Source organism: Lithobates pipiens, unplaced genomic scaffold, assembly GCF_037356315.1.
Source record: "Lithobates pipiens isolate NorthernLeopardFrog02 unplaced genomic scaffold, aLitPip1_a1.2 Scaffold_8, whole genome shotgun sequence".
NCBI lineage: Eukaryota > Metazoa > Chordata > Amphibia > Anura > Ranidae > Lithobates > Lithobates pipiens.
Genome location: NW_027507903.1, coordinates 314,502,963 through 314,524,555, shown reverse-complemented (window position 1 = coordinate 314,524,555; position 21,593 = coordinate 314,502,963). Strand labels below are relative to the sequence as shown.

Sequence of the window (21,593 nt, the reverse complement as noted above, 5' to 3'; positions counted from 1 at the left end):
AACCAATAAATATTAATATATACTAACACGTTAATGCTTCGCAATAACACAAAATGGTCAATTTCTCCAATTACATGCTGCAGGGCCACCCCCAAATCTAAGTTAAAGTGCAACTTCAATTTAAAAGGGAAGTTCCGCTTTTCCTCCTCTGCCTGTACTGAAGTTTTTATTTCAGGGAGCGGATACATAGTTTTGACAGGTACCTGCTTCCACTTTCCAAGCTGGTCCAACCCCCCCCCACCCCCCCATCACAACCAGGAGGCTGCGGGCCATTGAGAAAGTGCAGTGCTACTTGTGCAATACACAGTGGGAAGCCAGTTGTGAAGCTGAAGAAAATCACAGCCAGCTTCCCACATCCAAGATGGCCGCGCTAGGGACCTAAAGGCCAGCGAAGAACCAGCCCAAGGGAGCAGAGTGCTGGATCCTTGGACTGGTATGTGCAGGTTTATTAAAAGTCAGCTGCTGCAGTATTTGTAGCTGCTGATTTTTTTTTCTAGAGTCCTCTTTAAGCAAGGGCAATACTGCTCAAGGCCTCCATTTTATCCTCTTAAACGATATCCTCACCACACGTGTTAAAAAAAAGAAACAGGAAACAAGTAACTTGCAGGTTCAACACAGTTTCCCATATATCCTTTCTGAATATGCATCCTCCCCATAAGGCGGCAATAGATTCACTTTTCACGTAAAATATTTAAAGTGGAACTTCACTGCATCTGAGCACCACAAACCAAAAATTCTATTTAATTAATGTTTAAATATTTAAAGCAAACTCCCCCATCCATTCATGTCTCCATGTTTTATTTTCAGAAGAAAATCCCTTTGAAAAACACCCCCTAGCACTTCTGGCTGCTGCCATCTGGCGTAAGGGCAGATGATTCATGTAACATTTACTTCTTGGAATCCATCTGCCCTTAGCTCAGGCATGCAGACAGGAGGTTGTGTTTAACTGTGAAAGCCCCTCCTCCCCTCCTGAAGACTCCTGGGATGTATGACATAATTTGCCTAAGCCAGAAACCAGCAAGTAACTGAAGAAATACTAATGCTAGCAGCATAAGGATTACAAATTGTCAACGTTGATTGAGTTCCACTTTAAAGACAAGAAATAGGTTTCTACTGGTGCGGAAAATAGAAACCTGTGCCTTACCAGACTCATTTTTCTCAATGATATCCACCACTTGTCCAACTCGCAGGCTGATTTCTGAGCTCTCTTGTTCGTCATATGGAGCCACCACTACATACTGGTCAAGGACCAAAGGATCAGCTGATGACGAGTCTGCACCTGCCCAACAGAACAAACAAGTTCATATACAATGAACACTTTCAGTTAGGAGGTAAGATTATGTGAGAATATTACTCAAAATCAAGAGGATGTAAAGGCTTAAAGCAAAAAAACATCTTCATTATGATACAACATAATACTTATACGGTTTTGGTGCACGTAAAAACAGACAAAATGTGTAATGAGATAGGTCAACAGCACTAAAGTCGGCTATACAGTGGGGACAGAAAGTATTCAAACCACCTCAAATTTTTCACTCTTTGCTATATTGCAGCCATTTGCTAAAATCATTTAAGTTAATTTTTTTTCCTCATTAATGCACATATTGACAGGAAAACGCAGAATTGTTGACATTTTTGTAGATTTATTAAAAAAAGAAAAACTGAAATATCACATGGTCCTAAGTATTCAGATCCTTTGCTCAGTATTTAGTAGAAGCCCCCTTTTGATCTATTACAGCCATGAGTATTTTTGGGAAAGATGCAACAAGTTTTTCACACCTGGATTTGGGGATCCTCTGCCATTCCTCCTTGCAGATCCTCTCCAGTTCTGTCAGGTTGGATGGTAAACGTTGGTGGACAGCCATTATTGGGTCTCTCCAGAGATGCTCAATTGTGTTTACGTCAGGGCTCTGGCTGGGGCATTCAAGAACAGTCACAGAGTTGTTGTGAAGCCACTCCTTTGCTATTTTAGCTGTGTGTTTAGGGTCATTGTTTTGTTGGAAGGTAAACCTTCGGCCCAGTCTGAGGTCCTGAGCACTCTGGAGAAGGTTTTCGTCCAGGATATCCCTGTACTTGGCTGCATTCATCTTTCCCTAGATTGCAACCAGTCATCATTGTCCCTGCAGCGGAAAAACACCCCTACAGCATGATGCTGCCACCACCATGCTTCACTGTTGGGACTGTATTGTACAGGTTATAAGCAGTGCCTGGTTTTCTCCACACATACTGCTTAGAATTAAGGCCAAAAAGTTCTATCTTGGTCTCATCAGACCAAAGAATCTTATTTCTCACCATCTTGGAGTCCTTCAGGTGTTTTTTTTTAGCAAACTCCATGCAGGCTTTCATGTGTCTTGCACTGAGGAGAGGCTTCCGTGGGGCCACTCTGCCATAAAGAAGCCCTGACTGGTGGAGGGCTGCAGTGATGGTTGACTTTCTACCACTTTCTCTGGAGCTCAGCCACAGTGATCTTTGGGTTCTTCTTTACCTCTCTCACCAAGGCTCTTCTCCCTCGATAGCTCAGTTTGGCCAGCTCTAGGAAGGGTTCTGGTCGTCCCAAACATCTTCCATTTAAGGATTATGGAGGCCACTGTGCTCTTAGGAACCTTAAGTGCAGCAGAACATTTTTTGTAACCTTGGCCAGATCTGTGCCTTGCCACAATTCTCTCTCGGAGCTTTTCAGGCAGTTCATTTAACCTCATGATTCTCATTTGCTCTGACATGCACTGTGAGCTGTAAAGTCTTATATAGACAGGTGTGTGGCTTTCCTAATCAAGTCCAATCAGTATAATCAAACACAGCTGGACTTAAATGGAGGTGTAGAACCATCTCAAGGATGATCAGGAAGAAATGGACAGCACCTGAGTTAAATATATGAGTATCACAGCAAAGGGTCTTGAATACTTAGGAATGTGTGATATTTCAGTTTTTCTTTTTTAATAAATCTGCAAAAATGTCAACAGTTCTGTGTTTTTCTGTCAATATGGGGTGCTGTGTGTACATTGAGGAAAACAAAAGGGACTTAAATGATTTTAGCAACTGGCTGCAATATAACAATGAGTGAAAAATGTGAAAGAAAGAGTAACAATAACAATGAGTATAAAATTTAAGGGGGGGGGGGGGGGGGTCTGAATACTTTCCATCCCCCCTGTACATGAATACATTTTCCTGATGAACTTGACATCCCTCAATTGAAAAGTAGCTAGGTGGAAAATTGTCAGCTTAACAGACAGCCCCTGCATCCAACCAGGTACTCAGGGTTTTTAACAGCTGCCAGTGCCAGCTGTCAAATACAATAGCTGCAGGAGATTCATCCATTCTCATTGAGTAGCATAGATGGAAACACTTATACAGGTGTGTGGTCGAGTCAGCTTAAAATGGAATAAAACAAAACAAAAAAAAAACGCTGACAGGTATAGTTTTTAATACAGAAGAGACCCTATTGATAGGATAACTGCTTCTCCTTGCTGGTCAGTGTTAATATACACTGAACAATGCATGAGCAGCTCAGAGTACATTTTCAGCACTGCTCTGTGCCAAGATGATTCAACTCTTGTGCAGGTAGGTGCAGGAGTGATGCCATCGTGGCCCAGCCCATCAAGTGGCCTGACAGTCCGAACACAGAAGGAAGATCGGAAGAAGATGGAAACATCCGTGACCAGTGGGTGCCCTTTCAGCACAACACTGAAGGGTAAGCGAGGCAAGTCTGTCATAATGCGTCAATATGCTGTCACTATACTAGCACATTATGGCTAAGTGCTCTTGAGCACCCCCCCCCCCCCCCCCCACCCAAAAAAAAAAATAGATTGAGGAACATTGAGGAGTTTAATCCTGCTTAAAGGCTATGTAATATTCAATAACAAATTAGACCAGACCCAAACATGAAAAAAGATACTTTAACATTGCCTCCACAATATACATAGAATTGTTTTCCTCTGGTAAAATAAAACAAATGCTATAAATCAGAATAGAACATGACAGGCAGATTAATCCTGTGAGATAATTTATACCTAATCTGTTATCAAATTCAATTTCCATGTCTGTGCAGTTTCGTTTAGACACTGCTAGAGGGCACCATTGAACAACAAGTACTATGACCAAACCGCTTTGGACTTCCCTGAGATTGCTGTACAGTAGTTTTAATATTTACTTTTTCTCACAGATAACATCTGAACCACTGATGTAATGGTTAATGGAAACCCCAATTATGGTAGAACCTGATAAAACAAATACAATATAAACCTTTCTATTGTAATCCGCAGCAAACCTTGTTATTTTTACAATAGTGCCCAAATATCTAGAACCTTGTTCAGGTTGCCTTTCTTCCCACAGTTGTTCCTGTGTAACAATGCGGTCTCATAAATCAAACATCAAGAACAGACCAGAGAAAACCGATGCAAAGCCTTACAAACATTTTGAGAGCGGTTTACCTTAGTGCACAATTTTGGGCCCCGCTCAACCCAATAAAGTTTATGAATGTACAGTATAAACTAACTGGCACAAATGAAAATTTCTCTTTAGGCTTCATGCACACTGGGCATTTGCTCAGCTCTTCTAAACTCCAGGAGAAAAGCATCCGTCAAAAGCATGCGTTGTTTTAATTCATTGGCCAGTATTTATTCTGGCTATTGAAATTAATGAATGTTCAAGTTCTTGAGCGTGTCAGTGTTTTTTCTGCCAAGATGCCGCTCCTTGTGCGTTTTTTTCTGCCCCCAAACTCCTGTAAGCGCCTATGTGTGCATGGACACATAAGCCAACATTAAGGGGTGTTTAGAAGCAGAAAAAAAAAATCAAAAACACTGCTAAACGCAGCGTTTAAGGTCCCATATACACTGAGTATTTGCCCAGCTCTTCTAAACGCCAGAAGAAAACCAGTATAAAATACGCGCCTAAAAAACGCTTAGGTGTTCATTAAATTTCTTGGCCTAAATATTAATTTACTCTGGCCACTGAAATGAACGCTGAAGCGCTTGATGCATTTAGACCCGTCTGGCATTTTCTCTGACAAAAAGCTGGTGCTTCTGAATGCACTGGCAGTGGGGGTTTTTTTTCTGCCTCTAAAACCCTGTAAATGTCTGTATGTGCATAGACACATAGGCTAATCATGGGGAAAAAAAAAAAATAACGCCTATAAAAAGTGGTGTTTAAAACATCCCGTGTGCATGAGGCCATACTGTTAAAATAGAACCCATATTCCACTTGTGGACTGATTTTCCAGAATTCCCATCCCCCTGCTTCTGTTATTGGCTTAATATCTCTCCTGGAAGACCCTCTGAAGCCTGAGGTTGAAGATGATTATATGAAATGTAGTATAGAGTTAATTTCATGTCCTTCCATTTACTGTACTGGGAGTTTCGTCCATGAGATATATACCTGCATGTATAAAGGGGTCCCAGGGGTTCCAATGTTAATTGGATTGACTGTGATCAGAGTAAAGGTAGAATCCCCCATGTAACTGATTTTTTAAAACAAAATACACTGGCATGTGCAGTTAGGGTTAATTAGGAGCAGGAAAATGAGCATGTATTGTTTAGGCAGTCGAGAGGGCAACAGCCATCAAAATTTACAGGACCTTTTCACCTATTACTCTCTGGCAGCGATATCAATGTGCCCCATGGCAGAGATGGATGGTGATTGCAAGTCCACTTATAATGTGGCCAGCCTAAAGCAGGGTTCAACAATGAAAGCTGTAGTTCAACATCCCGAAGGATACACTTTTTGGTCTACAGTAAGCCGAATGAAATGGAGGGGCATTTTCTGACATGGTTTAACCAGTGTGATTTAGTCATAAAGAGCACAGTGAAACAAAGCTAGGCTTTCATTACCATCATTATAACCAAAATGTGTTCTTCAATCTAGTAAATAAAGTAAACTTTAAAGCGGATCTTCACCTTGAAATGAAAGTTGCCTCCTATCCACCCTTCATCCCCTTCCTTACTCTAATAGGGCACTTTTCTGGTTATTTACTATTTTTCAACTTAAAGACTTCTATCCCCCCGCCCCCCCAAAAAAAAAACCCTGACCGGTTGAGCTGTGCTTTTACCACCCCCACTGCTCCCTTAAGCCGCAAAGGCAGTAGACAGGGCACATACATATTGTGGCTACTAAGCAATGTGGGCTGTGCCGGTTGCCAAATGTGACTCATTCAACTGATTTGAGGCATTTTTTAGGGGTTAAAATAGTCAGTGAGAAAGCAACATAAACACCCCTTTAAAAGATCTACTACAGATCACTCTTCATGAGTGTAATGCTAATGTAAACAAGCCCTACATTTACATATGAAAAGGGCAAAAAAAAATATTTAAGGGAGGACAGGGGAAAATGGGAGTTGGAAGTAAATTGGGGTTAATCAAAAGATGCAATAAGCAGTGCTCTACTGCCACTTTGATACCCAGTCCACAACATTCTGTTTATCTGGGGTTCCTGACACAGAACAAAGATGGTGGTCATACTAGCAGCTGTGCGGATTACACTAAGAGATCTGCTTTCCAAATAGATTCCACTGGTTTTTTGACAGTCTTGTCCTCCAAAGAGTGCTGGAGATGGCCAGGGAGAGGTAGGAGAAACTAAGACACCAGCTTTACTCCCACCACTGCCACACCCAATGTAGGGGGCCTGCTGTCCTTGCCTGGCTCAATATCTGCATACGTTTAGATTTTTGCGTAACCTGAATTGTGACTGGCTCTTTAAATGTCTGTTCATTGCCCAAATGCTACTGGAGTAAACAGTTTAGTGCTTTTCTGATAAACACTTGCAAGTTAAACTGTAGTGAAAACAGTTCCGCACAGCTATGGGGTGAAACTAGAAAGATGAGCTTGCTTATTGTCATGAACAGGACCAAAGGACCACTAGAAGGTCTATAAGGCTCCCATGCAGCCCTGGTGCTGCCTACCACTGAAGTAGATGACTACTGTGCTAATATACAAAGTACCTATGTAAATAAATGTGGGTGTTTTAGGAAATTTTTTAAAATCAAGGCAAAAAAAAAAAACTATAGATGTAACTTGCAGCTAAAGAGAGGCCACCATTCGTTATGAGTATAATTGAAATTCTAAGCCTTTATGAAAGTTTCATCTGCGCCTTCCTCTTAAGGTAAATATGATCTACATTTAGTGCCCATTTGAAAAATGTACTACTTTCTGGAGTAAAAATTAGCTGTATACAAAAATCAGTCTTAGGCCAAAACAGCAACTTACTATTTATCTTAGCCCTTGTACACACGGTCGGACATTCCGACGGAAAATGTCCGATCGGACCGTGTTGTCGGATAATCTAACTGTGTGTGGGCTCCATCGGACTGTTTCCGTCGGAATATCCAACGGACAAAGTTTTAGAGCTGGGCTATAAAACTTTCCGACAACATGATCCGATCGGACTTTGTCCGATTGTGTGTAGAGAATTCCAATTGGACAAAGTGAGGACTACAATACTGGCAATACATGCCTAGGTATACCACATGATGATTTATTTCTAGTCAGTTCTCAAAGATGGACCCAGTTAAAATACCCATGAACTATCTTACCTGCCAAAAGATTTGTAATTCTGTCCGGCCACTCATAAGATCTAGACACCCTAAGCCACCTAAGACTGCTTAACCTGCAGCTTAAGGTGACCTTACCTTTCTCCTCTACAGTTGACAAACAAAGCATGGTCAGCCATTCAGGATGAGCTTCAGGTTCAGGCTGAATCCTGCCTGTCCACAGTTTGCTGAACGGGTGAACAAATTAGTTATATTTGCCCTGTTAGCTTTCTAATAAAAAAACTCTTTCAGTGGTGCAGGTGTTTATTTTTAATTTGTTTATTATTTTCTTTCTACTTTGGATGATGGAGTGGACTTCTCTGAACCTGGAAGTCCCCTTTTATAATAAGGAGGCCCTAAGATAAACCCTCGTCCCTATGTGAATGAGTACGGGATATATTAGTATTCCTTGCTACTCATTCAGCAAAGAAAAATTGAACTAAAAAACTACCATGGAAATTTTTTTTAAATAAATATCCTCCGAAACAGAGCAGTTTTAATTGCTCAGTCTCGGGATGTGACCGCGCTGACCAATCAGAACTGCTTAGATCCATCCTAGTGTCCCTGGAGAAATAAGAAATAAGAGTGCGGTATTACAATGGTAAAAATACAAAAAAAACAAAGTGTTTCAGCTGGAGGAGGTTGTAGGATGTTAGTTCACCTTTAAATTTTTTTCTGAAAAGTTGAACACTGTAAGGTCTCCCCAAAGCATCCTATTTAACGGATGTGTATGTTTAATGCTGCCCTTTAATCCCGTGTAATTACCATTTAAAAAAATATATCTTTTTTGAAATGGTACATATCTCCTATGGCAGTGGCTAGTTAGCCATGCCTTTTTTTTTTTTTTTTTTTTATCAAAAGCTTGCAAATCAACTCTGCAAAAAGATAGGTGAAAAATATTAGTTTTAAGGAATAATAATAAAGCTATATTAATTGGTGTTTTTTAATCCATATCTTAAAAAACAAAAAAACAAAAAAAACACACACATACTCATTGGGGTTGATTTACTAACCCCTTTCACACTGGGGCGTTTTTCAGGCGTTTTTCAGGCGCTTTAGCGTTAAAAAAAGCGCATGTAAAGCGCTTGAAAGAAGCCTCATCTGCAGTCCCAATGTGAAAGCCCAAGTGCTTTAAGAACCCTTTCACAATGTCAGCGCCCGAAAAACGCTCGTAAAGCGCCGCTTAAACTAGCAGCGCTTTACCAGCGTTTTTCGAGCATTATTGGGGCGCTTTTAACCCCTGCTAGTGGCCAAATAAAGGGTTAAAAGCGCCCACAAAACGCTGCTGCCAATAGCGTTTTTCAGGCGCTTCCCATTGATTTCAATGGGAAGGGGCGCTTTATTCACCGCTCCAAAAGCGCTGCAAAGAAGCTGCTTGCAGGACTTTTTTTGACGCCCTGCCAGCGCAGCGCCTTGGTGTGAAAGCACTCGGGCGTTTACATTGGGATTGCAGTTGCAGCTTCTTTCAGGCGTATTTTTTAACGCTGAAGCGCCTAAAAAACACCCCAGTATGAAAGGGATCTCGGTGTGAAAGCACTCGGGCTTTTACATTGGGATTGCAGTTGCGGCTTCTTTCAGGCGTATTTTTTAACGCTAAAGCGCATGAAAAACGCCTGAAAAACGCCCCAGTGTGAAAGGGGTCTAAAGGCAAATAGACTCTGCACTCTGAATGGGCATATGCTGCACAGCTTAGTAAATGGTGGAAAGCTCTGTTGTCTTCCATCATCCAATCACGTGCAAGCAAAAATGTATATTTTTTTTGTCCTTGCAAGTGATTGGGTATTCTTTGCAAGGTAAATCTACCCCTCATTTACTAAGCTCTGGAGCAATAGCTCTTGCAAAGTAAATCAATCCCTTTTTCTCTCCTCTCATTTTCAACTTGAAGCAGAAATAAAAATAGGAGTGGGAGTACTTAGGTAGGCTGCAATTGCATGCAGACCACCCTCGGTAATGCCCACTTCTGACGTGGAGTATGCACGTCCGAAAGAACTAAAATCCTGTGCACGAAAGGGGCCAACCATGGACTGTAAGGCTGTGGAACAAAGCGCTCTATGATGCTGGACACCTTCCTGACATCAGCCAGAAATAAGGCGGGCTCTGTCTGACTTGCTGCAGCTTCTAAGGCACACTACATGAGTTTGCATGTTCTCCCTGTGTTCGCATGAGTTCCTTCCCACACAAGACTTACTGGTAGAATAATTGGCTCCTTGTCTAAACTGGCTCTAGTATGGGTGTACAAAATTGGCTTTCCATATGTGTTGAAACATGCCAGTCTCAAGCCAAGAAAATGGGGAGGGTTAAGAAAAGACCTGGCAACCAGAGCCGATCCGCCCTATACACTGACTACGCAAGCTGTGTAGGGCCCCGCCGCTGGTCTTGGGGGTAGCAATCTACCCCCGGGCCGCTCTGATGCTTTGTAAAAAGATTGCACTCATGTCTGGGTAATGAGGGGCCAGCGACTATGCAAAGCCACCGGCCGCTGCTTCCAAATGCTGTGTTTGCAGAGCTGCAGCAGAGCAGTAGGAATATGCCTATTAGAACTCTGCTTCCAGCCCAGGGACGATCATTGCTGCCTGGACAGGGTTAACACAGATCACGGCCGCCACTCACCTACCGCTGTGTGGTCGTGACCTATGTCTCTTCCAAGGTAGATGGCTGCATGGCTGAGCTGTGTGTCTCTCACACACAGCTCAGCCTCAGAGCACACCGGTGCTGACAATGACATCCCCTCCATTCTCTGCATGGATGTGAGAAGAGATGGGGCTCATTAGCTCCTCCTCCTCCTGGGTCTGCCCCACGCACACTTCCCAGGCATGTTTGAACCCAAAAATAAAAGCTGCAGACAATCTGCACCTCAGCCTCCATCCTGGGGTGAGTAAGCTCACCCGCTCTCCTGCCTCCCAGTGTATAAAATGATTTTAAAGGGTGTTCTGTAGACTTTAATAAATAGGGTGGTGAGTCACAGCACTCCCCCTTAAATCAAGGTTCCCAGAACACCCCTTACATCAGATCCCCCTTAAATCAGGATTCCCCTTTACATTAGAGTCCACAGACCTCCCCCTTACAGTGTAAGGCTAGGTTCACACTGCTGCGATGTCCATGATCGGATGTGATTCGCACCGCAGTGCAAATCACATGCGATCTCTGTGCGATGCGATTTCAGCCATACAGATAGTATGGCTGAATTGGCATCGCATCCAGCCCAAATTCGTACAGGACCCTTTTTTTGGTCCGCAGCAGAATCGGATCGCATGGGTGTTCCCACCATGCGATCAGATTCCTGTTCGAGTTTGCAGATCGCACTGAGATATGCAAACTGATTTGGAGGTGTCATTAACTTTTAACTGACACTCCCAGCAGTTCGCATAGGGCAGTGTGAACTGCCGCCGGGAGACATGCGATGCGGGAACCGCAGTGGATTTGCAGCGTTCCCGCATCGCAGCAGTGTGAACCTAGCCTAAGTGGAAATTCTGTGCGGACCCGGATGTAAGGGGGAACCTCTGTGCGGACTCGGATGTAAGGGGGAACCTCTGTGCGGACTCGGATGTAAGGGGGAACCTCTGTGCGGACTCGGATTTAAGGGGGAACCTCTGTGCGGACTCGGATTTAAGGGGGAACCTCTGTGCGGACTCGGATTTAAGGGGGAACCTCTGTGCGGACTCGGATGTAAGGGGGAACCTCTGTGCGGACTCGGATGTAAGGGGGAACCTCTGTGCGGATTCGGATGTAAGGGGGATCCTCTGTGGGGACTCGGATGTAAGGGGGAACCTCTGTGCGGACTCGGATGTAAGGGGGAACCTCTGTGCGGACTCGGATGTAAGGGGGAACCTCTGTGCGGACTCTGATGTATGCTGATTTATAAGTCGGCAAAAGGGCAAGTACAGGCAGAATCATATACCTATAAGTTTCCCTTTAAAATGCGGCGGGGGTGCCCGCGGGAAGCTTGTGAGTTGGGTTGCGGGTCCCGCGGAATTTATCGCAGTGGGGATAACCGCGATCGCCTCACGGAGAGGAAGAACGTGGAGATGCTAAAGTAAAGAAGCATCTCCCCGTTCTGCCTAGCAACAGTGTCACTGATCTCTGCTTCCTGTGATTGGAGCAGAGATCAGTGATGTGTAAAATACAGCCATGCCCCCCACAGTTAGCAAAACGCCCCTAGGACACACTTAACCCCTACACTGCCACCTAGTGGCTAACCCCTTCACTGCCAGTGTCATTTACACAGGAATCAGTGCATTTGTATAGCACTGATTGCTGTATACAGGCATACCCCACTTTTAAGTACACAATGAGGTTTATTTACTAAAGCTGGGAAGTGCAAAATCAGGCTCACTTAAAAGCTCATTTTATGTTTCTATGCAGAAGTGAGCCTGATTTTGCACTTCCAGCTTTAGTATATAAACCCCATTGTGTACTTAAAAATGGGGTATGCCTGTAAATGACAATGGTCCCAAAAAAGTGTCAAAAACGTCCGATGTGTCCACCATAATGTCGCAGTCACGATAAAAATCACTGATCGCCGCTATTTAAAAAATAAATAAATATATATTACTACAAATGCCATAAAACTATCCCCTATTTTGTAAACGCTATAACTTTTGCGCAAACCAATCAATAATCGCTTATTGCTATTTTTTTTTACCAAAAATATGTAGAAGAATACGTATCGGCCTAAACTGAGGAAACAATTTTTTTTTTTATATATTTGGGGGGGGGGGGGGGGGAGATATATTATAGCAAAAGGTTAAAAGAAAAAATGTGTTTTTTTTTCAAAATTGTCGCTCTTTTTTGTTCATAGCGCAAAAATTGCAGGGGTGAACAAATACCACCAAAAGAAAGCGGTATTTGTGGGGAAAAAAAGGACGTCAATTTTGTTTGGGAGCCACGTTGCACGACCGCGCAATTGTCAGTTAAAGCGACACCGCGCCGAATCGCAAAAAGTGCTCTAGTCAGGAAAGGGGTAAATTCTTCCGGGGCTGAAGTGGTTAAAGAAGCCCAAAGAAAATCCATGAGCAACTAAAAGAGCTAAAAAATAACTCAAATGCAAAATGACATCCAACTGCATTTGACTAGCTTCAAAATCTGATACCTGAGCCAAAATCAAATGGCTCTCAGATTTGACAAGACAGCGTAACCTTCCGTTTAAGGGAAAGATCATTCCACTACAAAATGTGCTACACAAGGCTTAGCAAACCAAGCAATGTTCTTACCGAATTTCCTTCTTCCAATGGGCTCTCTGAAAAAGAAATAAAAACACAGTTATTAGCACAGGCTAAAAATATCAATGGCATGTAAATATTTTTTTTCTCATGGACACAATGATTTAGCTGCAATTAATTCATCAGAATTAACTAATCAGACAAGGACTGATATCAAACATCAAGGGTGCTGTGGGTCTAGTGCAATAGTTGAAAACATCCCTGATTTTTAGGTGGTTTTCAAGATGGTTCTACGATCAACTATAGAAAAAATCCATACTTTTCTGTATGCTGCACTCAGTTATCTGTAATCTGTATTATATGTACTCAAACAGCTTTTAAAATTCTGCATAACTATATTTCAGGATAAAAATGTACGACTATGGGCTTAATTTACTAAGGGTTATCGCATGTAATATTTGGAAGATGTATCCAAATATCGCATGTCATAATGAAAATGTAAATTCACTATAGGTTTCTGCGTTATTTACCGCAAAAACAGGGAATGCTCTATAAATACCGCATAAACCTCTCTATTTCCCACAAAGCAAACACAAACATCCATTAAAAAAGTTGTGGTCTAGCCACACTATTTAACGAATACTGGCTGGTTGCTAAGGAGCTGGCGCCTGCCGGTCTCCTTAACAACCAGTGAATAGCTGGTTGTTAAGGCGCCAATACCCACTGCATCCTTAACCAGCAGCTGTGCCATGTATAGTAAAGAACTTCACTGGGTAGCCCTGCCCCTTGTGACATTGACCTCACACCCTTGATTACTGATGCAGTGGGGGAAACAGTGCGCTTAATTCATGCAGGCTGCGTTCATTGTGACCGACGATGGATGTACATTGGGAAACATTGGTGGGGTGGGGGAGGCTGGGATCTGGGAGGCCCCTCGTTAACGTAGGCTTCCAGATTCCAATAAATCACCCCCTGGCACTCCCACAACCACCAGGCCAGGGTTTTAGGGAAGAGGCGTTGTCCTTAACATGGGTGCAAGGTGCTTTGCAGGGCGACCCTGCCCCTTGTGACATTGACTCCGCCCCCTTGTTTACTAATGCACCAGGGTTTTGGGGAGGAGGGCCTTGTCCACATTAACTTGGGGGCGGAATCATCCCTCACATGTTGAGTGGATGTAGCCTGGCATAGTTCGGTAAGGAAGGGGTCTGTATGCTTTCCTGGCTTGCCAAGCTGCATGCTTGGATAAGGGTCTGGTAAGGATTTTGGGAGGAGGGACACCAAAACATTTTTTATATTTGGCGTGAAATCCCTTCCCAAAATCCATTCTGATATCAGTGGGGAATCCCTGCCAACAGCAAGAATGTGTCATGGTTGTTTGGAAGCCAGTGGGTGCCAGCTCCTTAACCAGCAGTCCTGAGCTGAACTGTCACATTTAGCAGTGGTAAGAATACAACTAAATGTTTCATTTCTTGCTGCAGCCTGCAGTAAAATGTGGAAAAAAATGCATGTTAAATACGGCAAAAATAAAATAAAAATAACCTGAGATATTTAAAGAAATGTATAGGGTTTTTCTTTTCTTTTTTAGATTCATACCTACAAACACTACCGTTCGCTCAGTTCTCACAGCTCCATGAGCAGAGAGCAACTGTTAGTCAGCGGCTCCCTGCTCTGCACCCCCCCACCTCGTGCTCACTTAAGCACTGAACTGTAGAGGGGGCAGGAGCGGCTGGCTGAGCCAGGTGCCGTTCCAGGGATCTGGGCGGATCCCAACTCTATGGTTGTGATAACACTTGAGCATGGACCGACTGACATCAGCAGAGAGCGGACTTCAGCCCGCTCTCTGCTGAAAACTGGTCACAGGAGTGCAAAACATACTGCACTCCCGTAATCCACAGGTGACGTACAGCCAAACGAGCTTTGGCTGTACTTCCCCCTTTAATGTGCTTTTTTGTGAATTGCAGATTCCCGAGTTAAATGCTGTATTATTTTAACGCAAATATTCATGTGGTAATGAACTCTTGGCCCCCGTTCACACTAGTGCGCTTGTCATGCGATTTGACAGTTCCAAATCTCATGACAAGTCGCACCCCATTGCTGGCAATGGAACCATTCATGTTGCCACATCTTATGTTGCAGTGATTGTGAGAAAGGTTCCTCCACTACTTTTTACCGATTATTGTGATTTGCATAGACTTCTGTTAAATTAAGTTGCAAGCCGCAATGAAATGCGGGTTTGAAATCACACTGAAGTAACGCGATTTCAAAGCTGCAGTGGTGTGAACCGGGTGAGTCAATTGGGCCCTATTTTTACATAAGTGGACATTTGTTTCAGCCAAATGTCATGACCATGGAAATGTACATAAGATAAATCCATTCTAGAGATAACTGTAAATACTGTATTTCTTCTGGTATTGCTGCAGGGCAAGTTTAATTAAACCAGCTCTGCAGCGAAATACAATTTTTCCTACAAAGTTTAGCATTTCAGCCAAAGAAAAGCATCCCACCCCCAAAAATCATAGTAGGTCATCGGTTTCCCCTGATTTGCAGCTGTGTCACTGGAGACAGCTGAATATTTTCCTAGTAGTGTAGATCATCAAGTAGGAAATCCTGAATAACAGCCAAATGCCTTGTATTTAATACACTTCGCAAATGTCTATCCATGTCTATGCATTTTCCTGGCTATGAAAAATGTGTGAAAGTGCTTTGACTGAAAGCATAAATACACTGAATGATGACAGATGCTGTGCTAGAGTGCACATTCTTATCCACTCATTAACTGGAACAAAATAGTGTTTGATTAATGCAGCTGGTCTTCACAGTCTGCAAGATTTTACCGTAGAACTCTGCCTATGTGAAGTTGTCCAAAAAACTTGGGGTACTACCAGTTTAAGATCCCTTTCACACTGGGGCGTTTTCCTGGCACTTTAGCTTAAAAAAAAAAGCACCTGTAAAGCGCCTGAAAGAAGCCAAAACTGCAATCCCATTGTGAAAGCCCGAGTGCTTTCACACTGAGGCGCTGCGCTGGCAGAGCGTCAAAAAAAATCCTGCAAGCAGCTTCTTTGCAGCGCTTTTGGAGCGGTCAATACACAGCTCCTAAAGCGCCCCTTCCCATTGAAATCAATGGGAAGTGCCTGTAAAACGTCTGAAAAGCGCCTGCAAATCGCTTTTGGCAGCGGCGCTTTGTGGGTGCTTTTAACCCTTTATTTGGCCACTAGCAGGGGTTAAAATCGCCCCACTAGCGCTCGGAAAATGCTGGTAAAGCGGCACTTTACAAGCGTTTTTCGGGCGCTGGCAGTGTGAAAGGGCTCTTAAAGCGCTTGGGCTTTCACATTGGGATTGCAGATGAGGCTTCTTTCCAAGCTTTCTTTACAGGTGCTTTTTTAACACTAAAGCGCCTGAAAAACGCCCCAGTGTGAAGGGGGTCTAAGTAACTGGACTATAGAGAGTTGAATAAAGCTTTGTGTACACTGGACGTTTCTCAACCTCTCCTGAATGTTGGAACATCACAGCTAGTAATCCATGTTTAAAAACGTGTGTCTAGAAGCGTTTACAAGCTGCATCTAGCAGCATTAAGCCACGTTTGCGCTCAGGAGCATTTGCTGATGGCTCAATGCATGTTCACAGGATACTTTTCTACTATGTATGTTCAGCTGCGTAATTACCCGGAGAATGTGTATTGTACAGCATAGTTGGCTGATGAGGAGTATATCCCATGGTATATAAAGCTTGCTTACAGTGATAATTGAGTTTTTGCTGTGTTTTTAGCATTTTCCAGGCTCAAAAGTAACAAATAAAATGTTTCCCTTTAAAAACACTACTAGATGAAAATGAGCCTAAACGTGGGTAGCCGGGTTTAGTGTTTGAAATGCCTCTAAACACAGCTTCTGAATGCATTTTTTTGGGTTCTAAAAAAAGCCTCTAAACCTAACTGCCTAGAAAGACTATAAATGACCCTGTGTACATGTACTGATAAGATAACAGAGGAGACTACAGGAGCAGTTGAAAAAAATGCCCAACTGCTCCTAAACGTCTGTTTACCAGCAGCAGTATACATGAGGCCTAAACTGACAGCATGTCAGTGGAAATTATTCCGAGTATATATTTACAGTTCCTGCGTGTACAACAACACATTTTACTATACTAATGCAGAAAATATGTTAGAGCAATTCACCAACATCACAAATCATGGACAAACTACAGAGGTCAAAATTATGGAAACAAGTATGTAAAAGAACAAAATAGTTACCTAATATGACGTTGGACCTCCTTTGTCAACCAAATGGCCTTAATCCACTCAGCAACATGTTCAAACAAAATGAAACATAAAAAACGATATCTCCCCCGAGGGGAACACAAGAAAGGTTCACCTTCAAAGAAACCAAAGGAGAAAGGCAGATAGCTACTATGGGCTGCAATTCTATGGTATATGGAAACATTTTTTGAATAATCACATAGGTGGTATGAAGTTATGAGGGTATATTAAACACTTTTTAGGACTATCTATGAATTAGTCATTGTACTGTATTTTATGAATTTTTGGCAATTATGGTATTTATTGCTAATAAATAACTTTTTTATCTATTTATTTATACTTCATCATTGCAGCCCATAGTAGCTATCTGCCTTTCTCCTTTGGTTTCTTTGAAGGTGAACCTTTCTTGTGTTCCCCTCTGGGGAGATATCGTTTTTTATGTATTGTATTTTGGCTACGGCAGCAGCCTCGATTTAAGGCGAAGTGATATTTTGACAATTAGATTAAAGTGGTTGTAAACCCTTACAACACACTTTGACCTACAGGTAAGCCTAGATTAACCACTTAAGGACCAGGCCTCTTTTTCAGACTTGGTGTTTCCATTCTTAAAACAGTTTTTTTTTGCTAGAAAATTACTTAGAACCCCCAAACATTTTATATTGTTTTTTTTCTAACACCCTAGAGAATAAAATGGCGGTCATTGAAATACTTTTTTTCACACCGTATTTGCGCAGCGGTCTTACAAGCGCACTTTTTTTGGAAAAAATTCACTTTTTTGAATAAAAAAATAAGACAACAGTAAAATTAGCCCAATTTTTTTTATACTGTGAAAGATAATGGTATGCCGAGTAAATTGATACCCAACATGTCACGCTTCAAAATTGCGCCCGCTCGTGGAATGGCGTCAAACTTTTAGCCTCAAAAATCTCCATAAGCGACATTTAAAAAATTCTACAGGTTGCATTTTTTGCGTTACAGAGGAGGTCTAGGGCTAGAATTATTGCTCTCGCTCTACCGATCGCGGCGATACCTCACATGTGTGGTTTGACCACCGTTTTCATATGCGGGCGCTACTCACGTATGCGCTCGCTTCTGTGCACAAGCTCGTCATAACGGGGTGTTTTTAAAAAAAAAATTTTTTTTTCTTATTTATTTTAATTGATTTTATTTATTTTTACACTGTTTTAAAAAAATAAATAAAATGGATCACTTTTATTCCTATTACAAGGAATGTAAACATCCCTTGTAATAGAAAAAAGCATGACAGGTCCTCTTAAATATGAGATCTGGGGTCAAAAAGTCCTCAGATCTCATATTTGGGCTAAAATGCAAAAAAAAAAATAAAATAAAAAAAAAAGAAAATCTGACATTTAAAAAAAATATATACCTTTAAGAGGTATGGGCGGAAGTGACGTTTTGACGTCGCTTCCGCCCTCCTATGGTATAGAGACGAGTGGGGGCCATCTTACCCTCACTTGTCTCTATGCCCAGCAGATGGAAGGACCCGATCGCCTCCGCCGCTACCGACGGCTCCGGTAAGCGGCGGAAGGTGCGGGAGGGCGGCGGGAGGGCGGGAGGGCGGGTGGCACCTCTCCCGCCGCCGATAGTGGTGATCTCGCGGCGAATCGGCCGCGGAGACCACCGTTATCGTACAGCCGACTGCCGCCTGAAGAGATGGATATCTCGGTTGTGGCAGCAGCTGCTGCCGTTACCGAGATATCCCTCTTCAAAAATAGGACGTACATCGTCGTGCGGCGGTCGGCAAGTGGTTAAGGCTTACCTGTAGGTCCAAGAAATATCTCCTAAACCTATACGGTTTAGGAGATATTTGCCCGAAGACAGGCACCGCTGTCTACGGAGCATTCGCTGTAGACAGCGGCGCGCAGGCCCACTGAGCGCGGCATCGTCAATAACAAAGATGCCGCGCGTGTCGGCTCCCGTGCACATGCGCGGGAGTGACGTCATCGCGGCTTCGCCGAATGACAGCAGCGGAGCTGCGAGATCCCACCGAAAAGATGGATGCGCCGGACTACAGGGGACAGTGGTGACTTCGCTGGCTCCTGTGTCAGGTAAGTGCGATGCATAGTAGTCCATTATGCTTTGCCTTTGCAGGGAATGAAAGAGGAAGTAAACCCATCAGGGTTTACTTCCTCTTTAATACCCATTTAGAGTTAATGAGAAGAGGCTCTCTCTCTTTTTTCCTTTTTTGTGTTCAAGTTCAAACAAAATTAAGCCACATGGGCGTAATGCAACACGTAGGGCCCCGAAACCTTAGGTGATGCGAGATACCATGCGAATGCTAAGTATACACCAGATTACATGCATTTTTTACTGTTATTGATGTAAGAGGCTTTCTTCACATAAGAGTTGCTGTTTGACATTTTACACTATGGGAGGCATGTTTATTTGTTCTAACATGTCACCGAGAGGATGCATTGGAGATTTAAAGGGACCGCAGGTGTCTTAAAGGGACCATTACCTGAGTAACTCTGGGAATTGTATCTATTGGAGGACAGCGGTGGACCAGAATACCAGTTTATTGATTATTATTCAAAGGCTTGTCTGTATTTTACCTGAGGTGAGAGTTCTGAGCGCACGGGAACAGTGCTCAAAGGTGGAAGTTCATCATTGTTTACTTATGGTTACACATGAATATCGTCTAAGCAGAAAAAGGTGGTTGATATACAGCACGCTGGGAGCATAGAATTTATTGTAACCCATACATGGCCTTACTATAGTCACTATTGGCACTTGCACTTTATATTGGACTTTCATGAAGAATTGATATTTGCATATATGTCGTTAATTGTTTTTTGATATTTTATTGATTTTCACATATTGGATTTAGGCTGTGCAACCTTATTCTACACTATTATCTTGCCACATTGTCCAGGACTGCAGCAACCCACACACTTTTTTGTTGAATCATTATTTGACAGCTTTGCCATACTTGATTCCATACACACAGAGCAGAGATTCACAATACTGAGTTTTTTCCAGATTTTTGTCCAACCCTGGTATTTTCTGGTAGCCACCATTATCATTAACTATTAACATTAACTAACATTAACGGTGTACAGGCGACCACTATTGACTACACATTGAACCTAGTTTGCAAAATACATTTATATTGATACTAAAGTGTTAATTGCTGTAATTCATTCACATAAATCATATTTATTATGCCACTGTATTTTATTTTATTTTCCTTTTACTCCTCTAATTACTTTGCAATTTGCAGGGAAAGATCCTTGGCTCTGCTCATGTATGCAATAGTTTTTAGCAATAGGAGGACATGGAGGAGGAAGGGATGATGGAGGGTGAGGGACAGAGGGAGAGAGGGAGAGAGGGGGAGGGAGGATGAGAGAGGGAGAGAGGGGGAGGGAGGATGAGAGAGGGAGAGAGGGGGAGGGAGGATGAGAGAGGGAGAGAGGGGGAGGGAGGATGAGGGAGAGAGGGATGATGGAGGGAGGGAGGGAAAATGAGGGATGGATGGAGGGAGGGAAAATGAGGGAGAGAGGGAAAATGAGGGCGAGAGGGAAAATGAGGGCGAGAGGGAAAATGAGGGAGAGAGGGAAAATGAGGGCGAGAGGGAAAATGAGGGCGAGAGGGAAAATGAGGGAGAGAGGGAAAATGAGGGAGAGAGGGAAAATGAGGGAGAGAGGGAAGGGAAAATGAGGGAGGGAGGAAGGGAAAATGAGGGAGGGAGGAAGGGAAAATGAGGGAGGGAGGAAGGGAAAATGAGGGAGGGAGGGAGGGAAAATGAGGGAGGGAGGGAGGGAAAATGAGGGAGGGAGGGAGGGAAAATGAGGGAGGGAAGGGAAAATGAGGGAGGGAGGGAGGGAAAATGAGGGAGGGAGGGAGAGAGGGAAAATGAGGGAGAGAGGGAAAATGAGGGAGAGAGGGAAAATGAGGGAGAGAGGGAAAATGAGGGAGGGAGGGAAAATGAGGGAGGGAGGGAAAATGAGGGAGGGAGGGAAAATGAGGGAGGGAGGGAAAATGAGGGAGAGAGGGAAAATGAGGGAGAGAGGGAAAATGAGGGAGGAGGAAAATGAGGGAGGGAGGGAAAATGAGGGAGGAGGAAGGAAAATGAGGGAGGGGGAAGGAAAATGAGGGAGGAAGGGAAATGAGGGAGGGAGGGAGGGAAAAATGAGGGAGGGAGGAAAATGAGGGAGGGAGGGAGGGAAAATGAGGGAGGGGAGGGAGGGAAAATGGAGAGGGAGGGAGGAAGGAAAATGGGGAGGGAGGGAGGGAGGGAAAATGAGGGAGGGAGGGAAAATGAGGGAGGGAGGGAGGGAAAATGAGGGAGGGAGGGAGGGAAAATGAGGGAGAGAGGGAAAGAGGGAAAATGAGGGAGAGAGGGAAAGAGGGAAAATGAGGGAGAGAGGGAAAATGAGGGAGAGAGGGAAAATGAGGGAGGGAGGGAAGGGAAAATGAGGGAGGGAGGGAAGGGAAAATGAGGGAGGGAGGGAAGGGAAAATGAGGGAGGGAGGGGAGGGAAAATGAGGGAGGGAGGGAAAATGAGGGAGGGAGGGAAAATGAGGGAGGGAGGGAAGGGAAATGAGGGAGGGAGGGAAGGGAAAATGAGGGAGGGAGGGAGGGAAAATGAGGGAGGGAGGGAGGGAAAATGAGGGAGGGAGGGAGGGAAAATGAGGGAGGGAGGGAA

The 21,593-nt window shown here is 43.5% G+C and overlaps 1 protein-coding gene across 3 annotated transcripts in view; it reads right to left on the bottom strand.

The window, feature by feature from the left end:
• Positions 1-21,593, bottom strand: part of SH3PXD2B (SH3 and PX domains 2B) — a 298,381-nt gene that overhangs the window by 38,890 nt on the left and 237,898 nt on the right. For all 3 annotated transcript variants that reach the window (XM_077472772.1, XM_077472773.1, XM_077472774.1), the window contains exons 6-7: positions 12,727-12,752; positions 1,145-1,279 (exon numbers count right to left, since the gene is read on the bottom strand). In XM_077472772.1, coding sequence (XP_077328898.1) covers positions 1,145-1,279; positions 12,727-12,752 — 161 coding nt within the window. The remainder of the gene's footprint in view (positions 1-1,144; positions 1,280-12,726; positions 12,753-21,593) is intronic.